Source organism: Chenopodium album, chromosome 9 (assembly GCF_948465745.1).
Source record: "Chenopodium album chromosome 9, dcCheAlbu1.1, whole genome shotgun sequence".
In the NCBI taxonomy this organism is placed as follows: domain Eukaryota; kingdom Viridiplantae; phylum Streptophyta; class Magnoliopsida; order Caryophyllales; family Amaranthaceae; genus Chenopodium; species Chenopodium album.
This window is the reverse complement of record NC_137842.1, coordinates 18,824,694-18,841,798: the sequence shown is the minus strand read 5'-3', so window position 1 is coordinate 18,841,798 and position 17,105 is coordinate 18,824,694. Positions and strand designations below refer to the sequence as shown.

Below are 17,105 nucleotides of genomic sequence, written 5' to 3'. Positions count from 1 at the left end.
GCAAGTCCCATCAAGGAAGAGGCCACACTACCGAGCAATATTGGAATCTGAAGGACGCCATTCAAGACTTAGTAGATGCCAACAAACTTCTGGTCCCTCCAGGTGGCAAGAAGTAATGAAGAAAAGGCACACGGCGATCCCTTGGTGCAAAATTTCATTCATTTCTTTTTTTTTTCATTTCCCTTTCCCCCATTCATGTCTGGCATAGGTTTTTCTTTGTAGACTCTATTGTGTTTGTTCATTCACCATTCCCATCACTAAAATGAACATTGTTCCTTTATATCTCGATCATGTCTTTCTTATGCACAAAAAAAAAAAAAAAAAAAAAAAAAAAAAAAAAAAAATCAATTGCCGAACTAAACACAAGGTATACCAATGATTTGAGGCACATTTGCAACCCATTCAATCCCAATTAACCACTCAATCACATGTCCATTTCTTCATCAACCACTTTGAGCCTCATCTAACGATTGGCCTTATTTATTCAATCTACATTCACCTAGCCCTAGGATTGGAAGGTGTGTAATTTGTATAACATTCAAAACCAAGTAAAAAAAAGCAGCAAAGCAACAATAAAACAATGTCTAAAGGAAAGTGTTCCAATGTCTTTGATACGAACACGTCTCGAATTGCGTCTCTTATCGAGTGCTTGGTACCGTGCCTGAGAAAAATGAATGCTAAGTGAGTGGTGGACTGCATGATCTGAGATTGCCTACATTGATTCAAAATAATGAAAAAAAAAAACGAAAAGCCAAAAAAAAAATGTTGAAAATAAACTTGCAAAATTCAAAATTTTCAAATTCACAATTACACATTTTGGGGATTCTCTCGGGTCTTGAGCCTTGTACCCTTTTCTTCTTAAAACCATCAACTTAACCATATTACAACCCTTGAAGGACCTCTTTGAGGTGTGCATACATTTGTGCAAAGTTCGGTTAGAGCTACGTTTGGCCTGATTCCTAACGAATACGTAGGCATCCTCACATTGAGGTGCGGCCACATTCATATGCATGATCGAGTCAAATAATATCCAATGCTTATCCCTATGACCCTATCCATCTAGATCTAGACTTGGGGGCTTGAACCCACATCTTTTAGCCTACCTAGCCTAAAGAATCACCATCTTGACTCTTCTCACATATATTTCCCTCACCATAGCCTTTGCAGCCTCACCTTAGTATCACTTTCACACACTTCTTGCACACATATATAGCCATATCATCTTTCCCTTAGGAACCCTTTATCATGAAATCTTGTTTCCCTACCGCGCATGCTTCATCATTTTCAAGACAACATTCATTAGAAGAAACGTTGTATACTTACTTAGCTTCCTGACCTGAGCAATATTCATTGTTTCATGCATCAATGATTTGTAATCATACAAAGCATATCGTGCTTAGTTCCTTGACCTAAGCAACGTTCATTATGTAATAATTACTTTATTTATATATTGTAGGCGTCATTTGAAGTGCGCCTACATTAAAGCATGTGTGAATATGCTTGGCACTCATAGGAAGTGGGAATTGACATAATACGATTAGGGACAAGGAAAGTAGGGAGCCGCCAACAAGTTTTTAAGGAACTTGTAAACCGTTCACGGATCATAAAAGGCAACCACAATAATTAAGGGACAACGATAGGCAACAATGATTGACCCATGAAGGTTACACCCCATTCATAATCCATAAGATTACTAACTCCATGTGGTTCGGAACCACGAAAGGAGGATCGGGGATGATGGTACGAAGTGAGTCATGGAGTCACATTCGCCTATATTGGCCTCTAATCGATTCTTTTAGTGAAAAGTGATTCCTGCGATCTCAAAGGCATGCAAACAAAGATTCAATTCACTCCTAACTATTATTATGCTAAATTGGTTGAATATTCATGCAACATATAATTCTAAAATTTGTGATCACTTTAATTGATAACAAGATTAAAAAGGAACCTAAGCCGGTTGTCCAAATTATCTTATTAGGCGTGATTTTCAATTACATATTCCCTTTAACATGAAATATGGTGATCAAAAATAAAAATAGAGTAAACATTAATATTGGAAGCAATTTAACAATAATAGCGTTAGTCAAATCAAATAATAATAATAACCCTAATCATGATACTAGCAATATTAAAATAAAATAAGTAATTAAATTAATTAATTACTCACATTCCGCGCGTTCCTTTAAATTGCTACATCATGAATAAACTGTTAGTAACTTCAATAAAAAAATATAAATAAAATGAAAAATAAATTAAATAAATGTAGATTTGATTTGGTCCAAACCCTCAGTTATTTGTACCTTTCACGCCTTGCTTTAAGGACGGAACCTCGGGTTAAGTATGGACTCCTTGGAGTGCTTAAGGGAAGAATGGTGTAATTAGGAATATAGGTTTAAGGCTTAGAATATGAGAGAGAGAGAGAGAAGAATGATTTTTGGTGTAAAAGAGAGAAAGAGAGAAGGATTTGATGCCCCGAGCTGTAGAAAGGAGGGGGGTATTTATAGGGAAAATGAGCGGAGGGAACACACGGAACCCTAAAAAGATAAAAACCCTAAAAATTAACACCGCGACACGGCAGAGAACACCGTGACACGGTGCCAGGCACCGTCAGACCGGGGAAAATCCCGTGACGCGATGAAAATTGGAGTGACGCGGGACATATTTGACCTACGAGAAGTGAAAACGCGTGAAGGGTTTACGCGGAAAAGACACGAGAAAATTCCGTGACACGGAAGTGTCCACCGTGGCACGGTACAGTACACCGTGTCACGGTGTGGGAAAACGCGGAAATTACAAGGAAAAAGCACCGTGACACAGAAAGAAATACCGTGTCACGGCATCGGGTACCGTGCCACGGTGGATTTTCACGTGAAAAAGCTTCGAAAATAGCACTGTGACACGATGTAAACTACCATGTCACGGCACCAGGCACCGTGCCACGTCATCAGGCGCCGTGACACGGTGCTTTTATATTGTGCGCGATAATTCCAGTTTTTTACCCATTTTTAAAATCATCATAACTTTTGATCCGTAACTCAGAATAAGGAATATAATATATTATTGGAAGTATTATGAAGTCTACTTTCCAAACCAATCAGAATCAGGTCAAAATCATTTTTAGATTTTAAGATATGGCCGTTTTAGTAGAAGGGTGTCGGTTTTGGGCCGAGTTTAGTGTTTTGCTCATATCTTTTTCGTTATAGATCGAAATTGGGCTTATGATATATGGTTGGAAATCTTATTTCAAGGCCTATCCAACCAAAAAATAATTGGATCAAGACTATAAGACAAAAAGAAAATCAATTTCTCTCGGTTTTGCGATGTGGACACGAAAAAAGGAAAACAAGTTATGATTTAGGGAAATGACCTAGGAAATGAATTGGTTTATGTATTGAATAGAATATGGATTTAAGCACTCCAAAGATTAAATACTAAACCCGACCAATAATGGCGATGAAAGATTGTTCATCATCGGGTTTGGTTTTGGGGAGACATTTTTAGGTGTCTACATATACGTGCTTAGCTTCTCGACCTATGTGACGCTCAAGATCGCTTATTTACACCATATATGATGCTTAGCTCCATGAACTAAGTTCATTCATCTATCGCGTCACATGCTGCAATCGTCCTTAGCCTCCTAGCCTAAAAACATGCATACATTATTTTCAAGATAAGCAATTTAATCCATGTGATTCATTTTGTCTTGCTCGACGAGGAAGTTCAAAACTTCTTTCGTTTTCTTTTGAGGATGTTCAAAAATTTTCAAAAAAATTTCATCGAGGGAAGTTCACAAATAAAAGTTCAGTTTTCACGTCTTTCTCTTTCGGGAGAAAGTCGGTACCCTCCACTCATCTCATGACAAAAATGACGGAAAATTTTTGCTTTTGCATTTTCGGTTGCTTTGTCTGCACACACACACCATATACACACAAAACAACAAGTCATACACATGTCATGTCATGTCAAGTCAAACTTGGTCAAGTCAATCACATTATATACGAGTCCCTTGGTAAATTTTATTTTGCAAGTCTCAATTACAGCCCACGTCCGGGGACAAGCGGACCATCTACAGCCCACATTCGGGGATAAGCAAACCATTTACAGCCCACGTTCAAGGACAAGAGAACCATCTACAGCCCACATCTGGGGACAAGCAAACCATCTACAGCCCACGTTCGGGGACAAGCGAACCATTTAAAGCCCACGTTCGGGGACAAGCGAACCATTTACAGCCCACGTTCAGGGACAATCGAACCACCATCGTTTCATGGCGCAAGGTTCTCGATACACATAGACTTCCAATCTTATTAGACAAGTTTTTCCTCAAGCATGGAAAATTGTGGGTCGTTGTCATCTCTCAAAGCAAAGAAGTCAGCGATTACATCATCTATCGACTTTCCTCAAGCATGGAAAGTATCTCGACCGGTGGGTTTCTTCAAGCATAGAAAACTAAAAAAATCATCTGTGGAATTTCCTCAAGCATGGAAAGTATTATCAATGGGTTTCTTCAAGCATAGAAAATCGCCAAATTCATATGTCGACTTTCCTCTAGCATGGAAAGTATCATCCAGTAGATTTCTTCAAGCATAGAAAGCTACCAAACTCATCTGTCGGCTTTCCTTAAGCATGGAAAGCATTTCAACAAACGTCATCCGGTGGATTCCTTTAAGCATAGGAAGCTACCAAACTCATTTGTCACCGATACACTGGTGTCAGATACGCATTCTATACCTTTACTCTTTTATCTGTAGAACTAACATTTTTCTACAGGTATCGGCGTTTATAGGGTGATTTAGGATCGCATAACATCTTAAATCATTATCCGTCCCAATCGACTACTTTAACTATCATTTTCAAAACTGACGTTTCTACAAACTCAGTCAAAATGGGGGCTTCTGTAGACACTTAAAAATGTCTCCCCAAAACCAAACCCGATGATGAACAACCTTTCATTGCCATTTTGGTCGGGTTAAGTATACAATTTTGGAGTGCTTAAATTCATATTCAATCCCAATACATTTCATAAACAAACCAATTCCTAGCCCATTTTCCCAAACAATAACTTATTTTCCTCTTTTTGTGCCTTTAAACCCAAAATAATTTATTTCGTGTCTTTTAAAATCATTCATTTTGTGTCCTTTTTATAAAAACGTTTAATCCAGTTTATTTTGGTCCATAATCTGGGTCCAATGATTTAATAATTGGATGGGGTTTGAAAATAGATTTCCAATGATATATTATAAGCCCAAATCCGAGTTATAACAAATAAGTTATGACCAAAGTACTAAACTAAGCCCACCTTACCTACGACCCAAAGATCATGTGGAGGGTCCAAAGGATTTAATCTCATTACTAAACTAATTAGGATTAATTGGAAGCTTATATAAGTCTCTAAAAGATCTTAATTATCCCTTTTGAAAAGATAAAAATAAAGACTTTGAAATTGAATAAAACTTTTCTTTTTGAAAGTCCTAATTCTATTTGAATTAAAAGACGTTCAAAGATAGACAGATATTATTTTCATGCCTCATAGTTTTTATCCAAATCTTTTATGGTTGGATAGCCCTTTAAATTATCTTTCCAATGATATATTATAATATTAATTCCAAGCTATAACGGAAAAGATATGAATAAAATATCAAACTCTATCCAAAACCGATATTGTCTCACTATTTCGGCCATATCTTTTATTCTACAAAATATTTTTATCTGATTCTAATTGGTTTAGAAATTAGACTTCAAGTGCTCTCCAACGATATATTATTTATCTTATTCTGATTTTTGGATCAAAAGATATGATAAAAACAAAAACCGTAAAAACTGTTGTTTATCGCAAGAGTATTATTCCAATTCGAATTCTTATCTTTTCTTAATTCTTCGACCCTTCTTTTCTTATAAATAGAGGTCATATCTCCCCTTTTTCAATCATAAACAAGCTTGATCATAAAATCATTCTCTTCTCCCTCTTTAGCCTAAACACTAGCCTCCCTATTCTCTCATAATACTTCCCCTAAGCACTCCAATGAGTCCATACTTAACCCGAGGTTCCATCCTTAAACCAAGGCATGAAAGGTATAATTAACTGAGGGTTTGGTCCAAATCGACTCTACTTTTAATTTAATCTAATTTCAATTTGATTTATATTTTTATTGAAGTTACTAAAAATTTATTATGATGTAGCAATTCAAGGAAACGTGGAAAGTAAGTAATTAATTCACTTAATTCCTCTTATTATTTTTATTGCTAGCATCATGATAGGATTATTATATTTGATTTGACTAACAATTTATTGTTAAATGGCTTCCAATATTAATGTTTATTCTATTATTTATTATGATCACCATATTGCATGTTTAAAGAGAATATATGTAATTGAAAATCACGCCTAATAAGATAATTTGGACGACCGGTTTAGGTTCCTTTTTAATCTTGTTGTTTAATCAAGTGATCACTAATATTTTAGAATTATATGTTGCATATATATTTATCCAATTTATTATAATAATAGTTTGGAGCGAATTGAATATTTTATTTGCATAATAATAGTTTGGAGCGAATTGAAAATTTTCACAATAAGAATCGAGTAGAGGCCAATACGGGCGAATGTGACTCCATGACTCACTTCGTACCATCATCCCCGATCCTCCTTCCGTGGTTCCGAGCCATATGGAGTTAGTAATCTCATGGATTATGAATGGGGTCTAACCTTCACGGGTCAATCGTTGTTGCCTTTCGTTGTCCCTTTATTCGTGGTTGCCTTAAATGATCCGTGAACGGTTTACAAGTTCCTTAAAAACTTGTTGGCGGCTCCCTACTTTCCTTTTCCCTAATCGTATTTGTCAATTCCCACTTCCTATGAGTGCCAAGCATATTCACAACATACTTAACGTAGGAGCACCTAGAACGACGCCTACAAGACATCACCCCTCTCATTTTTTCTATAAATACGAGGTTGATTTCACAATCTCGGGGCATCGAATAATTCTCTCTTTTTCTGTTATACTTGAGCCTAAACACTTGTCTCCCCATCTTTCACAATTCATCCGTGAAGCACTACCCGAATTCCGTACTTTACCCGGAATTCTATACTTAAATCAAGGCATGAAAGGTAGAACTGTTTTAGCGTTTCGCCCTATATCAACTTTACTTTCATTTGAATTAAATTTCATTTTATTATTTATTTTCCTTGAAGTTACTAATGTGTTTATTATTTTATAATTGCAAGCAAACGCAATCAAAGTAAGAAATCATGTTCCTTTTGTTCCAATTATATTTCTAACGGTTTTTGTCATGTTTGTCATGTATTAATCATTATTACGGTTAAGTTGTTTCCAAAGTTAATAATGTTTTTATTATTGTATTAATCACCAAATTGCATGTTTAAAGGAAATATGTAATTACGAATCACGACTAATAAGATAATACTACGACCGGTTAGGATCCTTTTTAATGTTGTTAATTGAAGTGAAGATCACGATACTTAGAATTACATGTTGCATTAACATTCAATTAATTTAGTTTAATATTAGTTTGGAGCAAATTGAATCTATGTTTGTGTGCCTTTGAGATAGTAGGAATATTTTTTACAATAAGAATCGAGTAGAGGTCAATACGGGCGAATGTGACCTCATAACTCACTTCATACCATCATCTCTGATCCTTTTTTCGTGTTTCCGAATCATATGGGGTTAATAATCTCATGAATTATGAATGGGCCAGGGTGTAACCATCATAGGTCAACCGTTCTTGCCTATCATTGTCTCTTAATCGTAGTTTCCTTATAATGATCCGTGAACGGTTTACAAGTATTATATAATCTTGTTGGCGGCTTCCTACTTTTCTTGTGCCTAATTGTATAATGTAATTCCTATTTCCTAAGAATACCAAGCATATTCACCACAAGCTTTTACCACCTCTTACTTCCCAAAAATCTCAACTTTTACCACTTTTCCACCTTTGACTTTAGTGAGTTTTGGTTTTACCACCTTTACTTTCCAAAGGATTTTTTGCAAAATTTCCGTCCGTCAAAGGAAGGCTTTCCACAGTTTTTTTTCGATTTTTTTTTCCTTGTTTCAATATGATTGTGCATGTCACTATGACTTGTACGTGTCTACGTCAGCCAAGAGTGAACGCAGTACAATGATTTTCCTAGCAGCAAATGAATGTCCATGCTACTGATGTACATTGACTTTGTATTTACTTAATAAAATCACTGATTTCTTCAAATAAAAACACAACCTATTTTTCAAGGTGTGGGGTATTCTCATACTGGGCAGAAAGGACATTGTCGATCAATTAAATTAAATGTCCTCGATCAGTATTGAACATTGACATGGACGGAGAAATCCATTTCATCCAGTCAAATAAGAGTGCTTTGATTTGCTCTTTTAAAGATTTTTTTTCATAGCGTTTTGTGGTAGAATATTCCATATACGAGTAAACGATGAAAGGGAGGATAACCACCATACATCTTACAACTCAATGTCATTAGAGTAAATCGTATTTGTAAACCATAAAAATTCAAACCTGCAATAAGAAATAAAAAGGTTGAAAAATATACGAAAACAATGATTTTATTGATAATTTATGGGTTATGATTATCGTAGATCTCTTGATTTATCTCTCCAAAGGGCTAGGGTTTTGATATTTGTTTAAAGTACGGAGCCTTGTCGGGCTTAATCCATACTATGTACCCACAATGTTTGGTAGTAGGGAGGAGATGAAGTCTTTGTGACTTGTCCCATCTTAGCCTAATTAAACCCTAGAAACGATTCTCTTTATATAGAGTGTCGTAGAGTAGTAAACAAGATAGCTATCAAATATTCTACGAGATCTTGAAGACAATATCTTATTTTTTTTTTATATATATATTATCTCCTTATTTACATATATCTGACACTTAATAATTAACAAAATTTCGATGTCAACAATATTCTTTTCCTCAATGTCATAAAAAAGGGGTTTTAATATATGCATTGGGTGTTGTGTGGTATAGCAACAACAAAGCTAAGCCTTAATTCCAAAATGATTTGGGATTATAGTGTTGTGTGGTGTGGCTATAAAAAGTTACTTTTATTGTTTTTATAGAAGTTATTCCTATTCTCATCAAAGTTACTCTATAAATTTGCGCTTAACTTGCTGGAGGTTAACCTTGAGAATCATATAAAAGCTAGCTGCCCAATAAGTTCCAGAAGAAAAAAGAAAAAACAAAGGACTTGTTCCCTATCATTTATTTTGATGATCCTGAAGTGTCTGATTCGCCTTTTTTTAATAATCCCAACTACTCTATAAGTTATTTTTTAATCAACATGTTAAATCCGACTTCTCTGTTGTTATGTGTCAATGCCTAATTGGTTAAAAATAAACTATATCTGATTTTATAATTTATAAAAAGTACCCTAACTCCTCCTTAACCACTATCGACCACCTTTCTCTCCACCACCACTGGCCGGACCATGTGACCACCCTTTCCATCACCACCACCCTTAATCACCAATTTATTCCACCCAACAACCCATTTTAAAAACTCCTTATCAATTTCTTCTACTACATCTCCATTTGCATTTTATGCTGCCAAGCACTTTCAAATCAATATTTTTTTTCCGTCATAAAAAAAAATTAATAAAAAAAATATATTAATTAATATTTTTATTTATTAAAATCTACTTATATGTGTTTAAGATCAAACTGTTGCATTGACATGTGTGTTTGTTAAATTTAAGTATGTCAATTATTCTTGGATAAAGAGAGTAAAGCAAATGACTGGGACAATTAGAGGACCACACGTATGAAGAAACTTCTTTCAATAGTGCTTTCCTTGCAGTTGAATTGGGGTCATCAAAACATAATTTACATGAATAATTACATTTTGAATTTTCCTTAAAAATTAAAATCATTGACCAAATTCTATTCAAACATTTCCTACCTTATATATATGAGTACCACCAAGAAGAAAGTTCCAAAACTCCCTATCATAAAACATAGAATTTAGAGTAACTAAGGGTAGCAAAGAAAAATGGTTAAAAAACCAGTGATTGATGAAAATGGTTTTAAGAAAGGTGCATGGAGTCCTGAAGAAGATAATAAATTAAGGTCTTATATTCAAAGATATGGCCATTGGAACTGGAGAGAAATTCCCAAATTTGCAGGTAATTAACTATATAATACATATCTTTTTTCTTTAACTAATTTTTTAGTTCATTAAACCATGCAAGGGTTTCTTTAAATGATAAAAATGATACAAAGTCACAGAATTTTGGTTAAATTGAAAGGTTCTTTCGGTGTAGAGAGAGCTGCAACCACCTGCAAGGGCACTTATGCAGAGTTGCAGACAATGCATGATCTCATGTTTTAGTCAGCACTCCTCAACGGTTTAACTAATTAGCTAATCATTTGGCATGCATCCGTATAAATGATACAAAGTTAGCAAAAATAGGAACCACATAGCTTTAGTAAACTATTATTATTATTATTATTATTATTATTATTATTATTATTATTATTATTATTATTATACAAAGTTAGCAAAAATAGGAACCGTATAAGCTTGAAATGCATACCATTTCGTTCAGGTTCTCATTCGAAGATGTCATGATGAGGATGATGTTAGAAATCAATACCAACCTACTAAATTAAGAAAGTACCCAAATGGGAAAGATAAAAGTAGAAATTTGGTCCATACATTTGAAAAGCAACTAAAATTCACAAGTATTATGGATAAGGTATACAGTTTTACTGTTGTTTAATAGCGTACTAAGTCACATTCGTACATGTTGTTCTTTTTTTATTTTTTTATTTTATTTTTTTTATAATATGAGTACTTATTTATTAATTAATTTATTTACTTATATACTAATTTATTTATTTATTTATTATTATTATTATTATTATTATTATTATTATTATTATTATTATTATTATTGAAGGGATAGAATTTTTTTTTATGTGTTGGTGAAATTATAAAAAATACGATTTGGATATTCATAACGTTTTGAAAGGAAATTATAACTTTGGTATAATTAACTTATCGAGTACTCCGTTGTAAATGGTTGACAGTGAGCTTTTAACCTTACTCTAATCAGTCTAATGTTATTTCACATCCTGGAATGCCATCTTAGACCTCAATTCGTTTGGTATGTCATATGACATCGATGTTTTCATTGTTTTGGACGGAAGCATATATATATTTAGACGACATTTAGTACATACTTTGTATAATATGCCATCACTAGCAGACTTAGGAAATGTCACTTTGTATAATATGTCATAACTCGAAGACTTAAATATGTCAACAATCTAAATAACTTCTAAGATTTTCTTACAAAAAATTTAAATTAAAAACTACTCCGTACAAAGATCTAATTGTTTGCAAACTTATATCTAAACTGGATGATTTACGAAAGTATGGTTATTTTAAAACTTATTTACACTTTTACGTCGGAATAAAACTTAATTACGAAATTACTGTCCACGTAGGCTTGGATAAGTTTTTATTTTATTTTTTTATTTTTCAAAGTAAAACCGCTACCTCAAGTAGCGGTTTTACCCTTCATAAATTGATTAAATGTATTTTACTTAGAGTACTAATGACAAACCGCTACCTCAAGTAGCGGTTTTAGACTATAACCGCTACTTAAGGTAGCGGTTTGTCTCTAAAGAAAAAATTACCCCCAAATGTATCTCCAAGCCTACGTGGACTATATTTTCGTAAATAAGTTTCATTCCAATGCAAAACCGTAAATAAGTTTCTTAAAAGCTATATTTTTGTAAATCATCCTATCTAAACTAGCAAAATACTAAAAGCAAACAGGCCTACCTTATATACTAGGGTGATTCACGTTGGCTATAAGAGATAGTTAATCACTTTATAAGGTTAACTAATATACAATTTACTGTAACATCTAAACCGGTCCGTGCATGCATATGATCATGATACGACGCCTTATTATGTGTTGTGCATAATAGGTCTAGCAAGATGCGGGAAGAGCTGCAGATTGAGGTGGATAAACTATCTTAGGCCTAATGTAAAGCATGGTGATTTTTGTAAAGACGAGGAAGACCTTATCATCAAACTCCACAAGCAACTAGGTAACAGGTATATGTACAAGCTAGATGTAATACTACCTCCGTTATATATTAGTTGCTACTTTGGGGTATTATTTGTGAGACATAAAATATTCAAAGTTGCAACTAATATGTAACGGAGGTAGTATTAAAAATGCTTAAAGTTACTCTAACCGTGGAAAGTAAAATTTTGTATTAAGTTTTCTTATGTTAGCCTTTCGATTTAATTCCTAAGAATGAGATATTCATAACCATTTTCATTATAAACGATTGCCAAATTAAGGATGATTTTTTTTCTACATAGTTACGTGTAATTATAATAACATATTAAACCCTAATTGATTTATTGTTTGACGTATACTTTTTGTAAATAAGAAAAATATCCGAACTTTTTTAAAAAAAAAAAACTAGAAGTTTCAAATTTTATTTTAAAATTATCATCAAAAGTTAACATAATATAACAAATAGAAGTTTTTTCTTATAAAATTGGCCAAGATGGATATTTCCTCCTAATGAATTGAAGCTCTAATATAACAAATAGAAGTTACTCTGCGCCTATTTCTTTTTTGATAAAGTTGCTCTCCATAAAATAGTAAAAGTCAAATTCTAATGTATAAAATAATGATTTTCAAGTTATTTTTAAATATATATTAATTAAGAATTATCTACTTATTTCTTGAAAAATAATTTAATTTAATTTTTTATTTTAAATTTTGTTAATAATTAAAACTATATTTCATAAATTAATTTTTTTAAAAATTGAAAGTGAGTACAATTAATTTTCAATAATTTAAAATGAATTCCTAAAATAAGAAAACGAATTTAAATGATTTTAGCTTTTAAAAATAATTCGAAAATCATTAACTCCAATTATAAAAATTATAGTAGTCAGTTTTCAATGACTATGGTAAAATTTTCATAAAGTAATAATTGAGAATCCAATTTTCCATTCTATAAAAAAAATGATAAAATACTTCCCATTTTTGTTTTACTCTTAATTCAAATACTGTAATATATACTTGTATGTATCATTTATTCAAGTTGTATTCCTTCTATAATAAAGCACACATAAGCTCTAATTTGTCATTTATTATATGTGATTTTTTATATTTACCTAGAAATTTGTTATATTTTGCATTTTATTCATTACACATATGTTTTTAAATTCATAGTCAAAGAGATTGTTAGTTGCCAACTTGCCACTATAGTCTATCGTAAGCTGCTGACCATCTATATAATTTACGTACTGAAAAGAGGAATTGATCCACATAACCGATTTAATAATTGAGAACTTTATGAGACATCAATGTTTACGCTTTAAAATAAAAGATACAGAGTATTATATAAAGTGTAGTACAAAGGTATTTCTTAGGCTATGTTTGGATAACAAAAAATGGAAGGAAAGGAAGAAAAGGGAAAGGGAGGGAGATAAAGTTCCTTGTTTGGAAAATATGTCGGGGGAGGGAAGGGGAGGGGGAGGGAGGGATCCATTTTTCCTCCTCCTTTATTAAAGACCATCCCTTTAAAATTGGAGAGATTTGGAGGAAAAATGGAGCTCATCATTTCCTCCGCTTTCCCTTCCTTCCCCTTCCTCCTATTTCCCTCCCTTCCATTTTCTAATTTCTTATCCAAACATAGCATAAGAGAGTAATACATAAAAAAAAAAAATAAATAAATAAAATATACAAATCTTATTATGCAAAATGTTAATTTTTTCTTTATTTATACTTTCACAATAAAATTTTATGTTTTGTTCCTTTTATTTTCTTTTTAGTTTACCTGTTTTGACTTATGTTCTATTCATAGACTTCACTTTGTCAATATTTTGTGATTTATTAGTAACAAAAAAACAAAAAAATATAATCATGTGCGGTTTTATTTTGTTTTTTTGTTTTTTCGGAAAAATTAGAGATAATAATCCCAACTTTTACTGATTTTATTCCAATAATTGCAACTTTAAATTATTCTGAAATAATCCGAACTTTGGAGGTTCCTCTTTTTCTTCATTCCCAAATACCTATTACTAGTTGAATGGGTTGAGGTCTTTTAAAGCCCCAACCACCCAGCCTATTCCGACAACCCGCCCAACCCAACCACCTCCTTCGTTGGACCTCTGGCCCTCCCCTACCACTACAGTTGCCGCTCCGACCATTACTCTCTAAACCACCATCCCCCTCCCCAAAACCTCAACCCCGACCACCAATAAAACCCCTTCCAGCTCCGGCCACCAGGAAAACCCCAAAAACCACACCACTGACTGCTAATTCCCGTCTCTTCTTATCTCCCTTTCCCGTTTTCCTGCTGCGATTCCTCAACCTCCCTCCTTATCTCCCTTTCCTGTTTTCTAGCGACCACTCCTTCCCTTGAAACCTCTTCCTCCACTCAAAAACCCCTTAAAACCACCTTCCTCACTCTCGAAAACCATTAAAACCCTCTCCCCCACCATTGAAAACCCTAGCCTCTAGGGTTTCGGGGTGATGGGAGGAGCAATTTGATTTGGAATTTTTTTGGCAATGGGAATTGGGGAGGGGTTTCATTGGTGGTTTCATGGGGGAATTGAATGGGAGGGGGTTTTGGGGAGGGGGGAAAACGTCGATCCGGCAATCCTATGTGGGAGGGCAACACACAGCGGTCCTGTGTGGGAGGGAGAGATGTAGCAGCGTACGGCTAGTGGGGAAAGGGGTGGCGAAGGCGTCGGCTGGTGTGGGAAGGGGATAAAGGCTGCTGGGTTTCTTTTTCTTTTTTTTTTTTTTTTTGTTATTTTTAAAATTATTTTAATTTTTTGACCAATAAGGACTTGACGCGTGTCAAGTGACCTGATATAATAGGTCATTGACTTCTGTTGACCGGTTTGGGATTGAAGTAAAAGAGGAACCCCCAAAGTTCGAATTATCCCCGAATAATCGAAAGTTGGGATTATTGGAACAAACGATGAAAAATAGGATTATTATTTCTATTTTTCCTTTTTCTTCATTTTTAATATAGTTGCATTGACAAACATGACTAAAGAAACATGTCTAATAAAATGTAACAACTAAATTAATTTTACCGTCATATTATTACATATTTGAGATAAATCTTGTGTAATTGTACGTGTATTTTGATGATTAAATTGTAGCAAAATCAGAAATAAAATAGAGGAACTATTTTGTAACAGTTACCATGCTAATTAATACGTCTAGAGATGTCAATCATGACTTGACCTGATAATAACCCACCAAAAGTTATTGAGTAAACCCGGGCCAGGCCTAGCTATATTGAATCCAAACTCAACCCAATTTGACCCATTTAATTGTCATTTTTATAATGATATAAAATTTTATTCTATTTAAAATACTATAGTTGTTTAGTATAATTCAAAATGTAACTTAATCCATTGGCCCGAATTGACAGGTCTAAACTCAAAATATACTCGATACTTCGTACCTCGTATTACAGTTGTAGAAATGAATGGACGGTGTATATATCTTCAAACGACAGTAACATCTTGATTATGCATGTATTTTGCAGGTGGTCCAAGATAGCAGCCAGTTTACCAGGCAGAACAGACAATGAGATCAAGAATTATTGGCACACCCAACTCAAAAAACGTGTTTGTGACCAACATATTTCGACAACTGACAAGAAACGAAAGCGAAACTTCACCAGAAAATCTTTAACACAAAAACTTCAAATAATTCACAACAATAATAAGAACAATAATTATGACAGCAATTTAGACCTTGATTTTACCCAAACTAATCCACAAATCCTAGAAAGTTGTCCATTATCACCACAACTCTCGGGAAATAATTCACAAAACTTGAGTTCTAACTCGGAAACTTATGTTGATACGTCTTGTAACACTAGTACTGACCATGATTGTAACGACTTGGCTAGTACCGCGGATAAAACATTATGCCTAAGCTCTTTGGACTCGATGGGATCGGTGTTACTCGACGAATCTTTCTGGACCGAGCCATTTGCCTTGGAGACTTCGGAGCAATATTATTGCAATCTTGATTTGAGTGTATTAGATGAAGGAATGTTGTTTTCTCCAGTTACGTCTTACTGGGAAAATATGGACTTTCTCTACTCTTTTTCTTCATATGTTGATGCCATTATCCAATGAGGATTTGATGATGCTCACTTTTAATTTGCACGTGTGTTTTTATCCTAATTTGTAAGAAAATTTTTCACGTTTAAAAGAATGGAAATAATTTGTTTCCCATTTCAATTGTGTTATGCGTGATTCATTGTACGTAGAATGAAGTTTCTATCTAGGGAGTCGTAATAATTGTAGTAAAGTAAAATAAGACATCTACTTCGAATTTCTTTTGGTAATAAGGATAATGGATAGATAAATTTAACAATATACATTAAAAATCAATTTTAATTTTGAACACCTAATTTTAAGAATTTTAATTAGTTTTATTTCAACTTTTCAATGCAGGATCGTATCAAGTACAGTTAGTTTAAAATAAAATTTAAAACCATTTTGATGGTTGACTCGGTTTTTATTAGGGTCATTCTTGACGTTTTATAGGCTCTAGGTAAAACAAAAGACAAAGATCCTTATATATAAAATGGTTTTTTTTTTAAGAGTGTTTGTGATAATACTTATTAGCTGTACCATATTCTATATTTTTAAATTTAAAATACTCTAGTGGTATAGAATTTTGTTACAGTAGTACTTAACAATTTTAAGAAGAAACTTATAACTAATCTATCTATACCTCTATAATATTTAAAAACACAAACCATCATGCCCATCATGCCACATGTATACTTTATTTTCACCAATGCAATGCCATATGTCACCTCATTTAACATTTTATTTAACCCTTTCTCATTTTTTTTAAAAAAGGAAAATTTGTAAATTACCACCCAAAAAGGGGTGCTGTTTTGAAATTACCACCCTATAAAAATTTTATTTTAAATTACCACCCATTAAAAACAAAATTCTTTCAGATTACCACCTTTTTTAGTTTTCCGGTGGAAAATTTGTTTGAGGACCCCACATAACGGCTATAAACGGCTACTTTGACTCTCTCTCCCCGATT

The 17,105-nt window shown here is 33.5% G+C and overlaps 1 protein-coding gene across 1 annotated transcript; it reads left to right on the top strand.

Annotated features, from left to right (window-relative positions):
* The first annotated feature begins 9,988 nt into the window (after positions 1-9,988).
* Positions 9,989-16,338, top strand: LOC145559630 (transcription factor MYB1-like). The gene is made up of 3 exons (XM_081621026.1): positions 9,989-10,148; positions 11,965-12,094; positions 15,574-16,338. Exons 1-3 carry the CDS (start codon positions 10,016-10,018, stop codon positions 16,172-16,174), a joined length of 864 nt encoding a protein of 287 aa, XP_081477152.1. The 5' UTR covers positions 9,989-10,015; the 3' UTR covers positions 16,175-16,338.
* The last annotated feature ends 767 nt before the right edge of the window (positions 16,339-17,105 follow it).